Source organism: Verticillium alfalfae, genomic scaffold (genome assembly GCF_000150825.1).
Source record: "Verticillium alfalfae VaMs.102 supercont1.1 genomic scaffold, whole genome shotgun sequence".
NCBI lineage: Eukaryota > Fungi > Ascomycota > Sordariomycetes > Glomerellales > Plectosphaerellaceae > Verticillium > Verticillium alfalfae.
The window spans coordinates 227,651-233,224 of NW_003315038.1; the positions used below are offsets into that span (position 1 = coordinate 227,651).

General features: G+C 53.2%; 2 protein-coding genes across 2 annotated transcripts; both read right to left on the reverse strand.

Moving 5' to 3' along the window:
• Positions 1-1,261: 1,261 nt before the first annotated feature.
• On the reverse strand, positions 1,262-4,016 carry VDBG_00083 (conserved hypothetical protein; the record flags this gene model as incomplete). The annotated part of the gene is made up of 3 exons (XM_003008356.1): positions 1,262-1,277; positions 1,352-3,525; positions 3,648-4,016. 3 exons carry the CDS (start codon positions 4,014-4,016, stop codon positions 1,262-1,264), a joined length of 2,559 nt encoding a protein of 852 aa, XP_003008402.1.
• Positions 4,017-4,530: 514 nt separating this feature from the next.
• On the reverse strand, positions 4,531-5,413 carry VDBG_00084 (mediator of RNA polymerase II transcription subunit 6; the record flags this gene model as incomplete). Its single annotated transcript, XM_003008357.1, has 2 exons — positions 4,531-4,941; positions 4,997-5,413. The coding sequence occupies 2 exons, from the start codon at positions 5,411-5,413 to the stop codon at positions 4,531-4,533; spliced, it is 828 nt and encodes a 275-aa protein (XP_003008403.1).
• Between the last annotated feature and the right edge of the window lie 161 nt (positions 5,414-5,574).

The window sequence follows — 5,574 nt, forward strand, 5'->3', positions numbered from 1 at the left end:
CACATGGTTGCGTTGAGGCTGGGTTGGGTACGTTTCCGTCATCTAAGCGGGCTGTTACCGGCGAATTATGTCTACAAATTTGGTGCTATCTGGAGTCTCCAATAATTGGCTTCTTCACAATCGTGTGGGATATGATCATCATGAAATGAAGGGGAGCCGTCTAGCAGTATTGAGCTGTGGAAACAACGTCATGTCGTTGTCCCTTCTTATGAATGCCAGTGGATGGGCTCGCTTCCGATAACCGACAAAAAAGGTATCTTCTGCAAGACAGACCTAGTGTATGTATCATCCTTCGGGATTCCTCAGATTTTACGGCGTTCGAGAATCCGTTCATCGAGTTCCATAGACATAAAGTGTAATAAGTCGGAATGTTGCCTCAACCCTCTCAACAACGCCTCATCTCACCCAAGTCGAGATTATATCACTTTAGCCAGACACGGGCTTTGTCACGGATGCTGGGTATAGCTCCAGGTTGACTTCGTCACCAATTCAGCCGTTCCAGACACTGAGCGGCCAGTCGCCATCTCCTTCGTCAAGGAGGACCAAGTGACTTGCTTATGGAAGTGTGTTTGCTCAGACTGATTATTTCTTGGCATCTGAAATTGGTACATGTACCTTGGGCTGGAAATCTTGACGGGAATCCTCTCAGAAGACCCGAAAATACGGCGCTTTGTGCGTATTAAAATGCCATGAAGATCCAGCACCTACTGATATCCTCGCGAGAGCAAAGCGGCAGTCATTCACTTCAGACTGCGTCATGCCTTCGATCCAACCCGCGTATTCTGATTTGAAGTCTGTCGACGGAGCCACCCATGAGCCCAATTTCTTTGCGATGCCCCGGACACTCCACGTCTTTTGCCGAAGAATCTCGCGCAAGAGCACGTCCATATTGGGAGGCTTAGACATAATGATGAGCTCTTCCAGTGACATTGATGCTCGACCTAGGCATGGATCATCTAGATCTGGGTACTTATGTTTCGTCATGTATAGCTCGTGTTCGAATTGAACGTTGAGCTCGGGCTGCATGCACAGGACTTTCTCCAGCACAAGAAACAATGACGAAGGCCGGTTCGTTATTTCATCACGCAGGAGCGCCCACATACAGTCAATGACAAGAACGGCGAGGAACGCCACCCAACCTGGGACGTTGGCATCTTGTGACCCAAAATCAGACCAGAACCACACGCCGCCAGCGAAGGAAGCCCCGGCTCCTAAAAGACGTTCGATGAAGGAAAGACGTTTGGCGAGTGATTCTTGGCTGTCAAAACCGATACAGGCTGAGAATAGCAGACATAAATCCTCTCTCCCCAGTTGGCCGCTGGGGCTTTTCTCGACCCAGTCTAGGACGTACTGCGATTCGGCGTGAAATGCGAGAAAATGTAGGAATGAGAATTCTGGACCTGGTCCCATATGACAAAAGCCATGAACATGATATGGGATGACGAAGCCAATGCAAAAGATACTAGGAAGGTCGTCCTTTTGTTGGAAGTGATGAATGATGGCGTGGTACTCTCTCAACACCTTTGTAGAAGGCGCGCCCCACTTCTTTTCTGACCCGAACAACTTCCTAAGATGCCGTACGAAAAAGTCGCCTCGCCTGTCCAGGTGGCTTAAGGTATGAACATGAAACTTTATGAGGGCAAGTTGGAGTTGCTGCCCATCGGCTGCTATATCAAGGCGACCCTGAAGACGGTGTTTCATTGCAGACTCGATATCTGGTTGCCGAAGGAAATCTGAAACCGATTGATGGAAGAAATCAACGTCATCACTGCCTTCTGAAATCTCGAGCAGGCCCTTGCTCAGAAGCTTCAGCTGAGCAGCAACGGTAGACCTGCGCTCAAGATATTCTTCCATTGGCAGCTCACAAACCGGCTGCTCAAATGGAAACTTGGGATCCGCCAAATCACCAAGCCACGAGTACAGCAGAAAGTGCCCGCGACCCTGTCTGCTGGCGAACAAGAACATCCTGTCTGACCTCTCCCGGTCAGATGAATCAATGCTATCAAACATCTTTCCGAGGAGTGCATCGAGATCTTTTGGGGCTCGTTCAACTTTGTCCATGAGCGCTCTGTGGCTTGAGCGATACAGTATGCCTTCCGTTATTGAACGGACAACCAACCGCACCCACAAGAACACACCGTCGGCACGATCCCATATTTGTTTTGCAATTTTTCGCAGGACGTCCGGACTGAGGTAAGTGGTTCGCTGCTCAGCGAGCGTTCTTTTGACGAAGCGATAAATGTCGAGCTTCGTTGCGTCGACAATGTTGATTCTCGTCTTACTGTCGAATACGTCGAGGAACTCCTGGTAGGGTCGACTGCTCACACAAATCTTGACATCAAGTGAATTGCCCCACGCTCGGAGCTGCTGCGCCAACTCCCAGTGGTCACAACTGTCGCCCTCAAACTCGTCCAGGCCGTCGATGAAGAAGCAGAAACGATGGGTCCTTGCTCCAGATTGTTGTTCAATCAGATTCTTTAATGCAAGACGCAGTTCCTGAATTCGGAAAGCCGATTGCGCCCACGCAGATATTTGGAAGTTTGCTTCATTGGCCACCGTCCAAAATTGCGGGAAGGCGGTCCTTGTAAGCTCTGGACATTGGCGTAAAGCTTCAAAGAGCAGCGATCGATACAAACCCTCGAGGGAGCATTGCGAGTCATGTCCAGAGCGCCAGAAGAAGAAACGGCCAAAGACGAGCTTCCTATCGGCAGCCCAAACGTTGAGTTCGTTCCTCAAAGCTTGGTCCTGACAGGTACGCTTCATCAAGGTTGACTTGCCGGAGCCGGCCTTCCCAAATATGTGGAATACTCCATTCTCTAGTCGAAGCCATTTTTGGAAACTTTTCCGAAGCCTTCGTCTAACCTTAAGGCATGACACATGAGTATCATGAATGGAGGAGTGAACGCTCGCAAAGTCATCGGCATCTTCGTTGTCTTCACTGCCAGCCGTGTCTTCGCCATGACCGGGGTCCTCGATATCGTCATCGTCGATAACGGCTTCGTCGTTTGCCACAGTGGTGTGAGTCGGGCTGTCGGTATCGTCTCCAGTGTCATGATTGCTCTCACCGGTAGATGCTTCAGTTTTACTGCTGTAATACGAGTCGATACTCTCTTCGTCGCTCTCCTCGCCCCTCTCTTCGTCGCTCTCCGCGCCGCTTTCTTCATCGCCCTCTTCCTCATGGAGAAGCCAGGCAAAGGTATTGAATTCTGCGTCACTGACATGGTCTTCGCGAGCATGCAGGCTCTCGAAATACAGCCGGTTCAGCACATGCAAGTCCGCCGGCGCCCTCGCAGCAACGGCGCGGAGATTCTGGACGATCAAAGAGAGTTCGGTGCAGAGTTCATGCAAAGCACCGTGGGAGGGGTTCAGGTCAGGCGACGGATGAAGTGCATGGCCAGCCTCGCCCATGACCTTTTTTTCCAGGTTCTCGATCGCCTGACGAACATCGCCGAGCTGGGTGATCGTCTGAGCAAAGTGATCTGTGTTCCCTTTCTGCAATTCGCACAGCTGCTTCTTGACTGAGGTCTGATTGTCACTAATACGTCTGTTAGCAGCGTGGTGAGTTCAAGCGGGAGCGGACTGGATCACTTAAGGATGATACTGATGCGCAGAAGGAGCTGCGTGCGATATGTGGCTAATTGGTTTACGAGCCCTGCCACTTTGTCCGACTTGCGCATGCTCTTCCATGCCGCTTCGAGGCTGCGCCATGCTTTATTCCCATCTCGCCTCTTCAACGTCTCGAGTATGTCTGCAAGTTCCCTGGAGATATCTTGGCACTCAAGGGCCAGTTTGTTAAGCTCCCGCGAGTGCGGTCCATTGTGCTCAGGAGGAGCGGGCGTTGAGATCGTCTCGGTGATCTTCCTCAGATCCTCGACAATGCTGCTGATCCGGACGTTGCCATCCGTGGCCCCAGCAGCTGACTTGTAGAGGTCGACAGAGCCGTGTATCAACTTGTAGGAGAAGTCGATGAAGGTGATCAGAGAGGAGGCGAACCCGGCGGCCGACACGGGGTCCATAATGCCACAAACTGGGGATGACAGATATCTTTTTGTGCAAGGCTGCGAGCGGTGGAAAGTAGGACATTGATTGTTTCAGTCAGGCAGCAACTGGGAGACACACGGCCGTATTTAAAGGCCGCAGCCTGATCGTGTAGAGGAAGCCAATACATGGGCGCGGACCGACCAACCAGCCTGTCAGGCGCTGACAAGAGAGATCAGTGTCACGAGCACTGCCCCTCACCCGAGTTCAGGCGCATTGCGTAAACATGTGCTTGTCATATGTACCTACTAATAGTAATGTGTGATACAAAGACGGGGGTATCATCGAAAGCAAAAAGTCACGACCATATCTAGAACCAACCGTCCGTTCACTCTCAAGAAGCCGCCGGTGTCGTCGCCGCCGTGTTGGTACCGCCGCTAGCACCACCTGACACAATCTTGCTCTTCTTCCTCTTCGGCTTTGGTACACCGGGCGTCTTGGGGCTACGCTCAGCCTTGCCCTCCTTCTTGACCTCGTCGGCTAGCTTCGTGTTCAGAACCGGAGGTTTGGCGAGCGGCTGTGGTGTGGCCGTCGGCGCCGGGGGCTGCAGAGTGCTGCCTTCTCCTTGCGGCCAGTTGATGAGAGGTGGAACTCGCCGGGGCGACCGGTGATGGGGTTCTGGTCGATGTAGTCGCCGCCGTGGCGCAGGTGGATGGCGAAGGACTCCTCGGCGAGGCGGTCAAGGGCGCTCTTTGTCGTCTTGTTGGCAAAGGGCGAAGTAGTCTTGGTCGTGGGCGCGGCGGTTTCTGGCGCCGGCGTGCCCTCTTTCGATGGAGCTCCTGGTTGCGTGCGTGCCAGGTCGGTGGGCGCTGGCTGTGTGTAGGCGTTGCCGAGTGACGGTGTCCAGTCGCGGACGCTATCGACGGCGGGCAGAATTTTGCTCAGGGACTCTGAGATGGATTCCTGGAAAGGCAAAGGTCAGTACTCAGGTGCTTCAGTTTCCTCGAGGGAGTCGTACAATCTTTGAGTTCATGATATCCCCAAAGGTCGGCGCTTGGTAAATATTCTCGCCGACAAGGAAGTAGTGAGCTATCGGCGTGACACCCTTGCCCCTCTCACGCTCTTGCTTGACGATGACCCAGACGCCAGTGCCGGTCACCATGTCGGCGGGTGCGTGGGCAACGCGAAACTCAACGCCGTTGGGCATCTGGCTCAAGACGGCTTCGAACTGCTCACGGGTGAACATCTTGGCCTGCATCTGCGGATTGAAGGCAGCCTGATGGACGTAGATGCCATTGTTAGAGGATTGGTCGAAAAAGGGCGACTCGGCAAAGTAGAAGAGGACTGAGTTGGAGTGGATGCCCTGGAGGTGGTGGGCGATGGGCGGCGCGCGCCATTGCACCTCGTCGAGAGGCGGGTCTTTGGCAGTGGCCATGGCGATGTTTCGTTTGTCGTCTGGGTAGCTGCGAGCAGATACTCGGTGTAGAGCAAATCGGATGAATGCCAATTGACAGGCGGGATTGGGGCCGAGTTCGAGGGTGTGAGCGGGGGGATGCAGTTGGCGATGTTCAAAGACGGACAGTGCAGCAGGAGGTG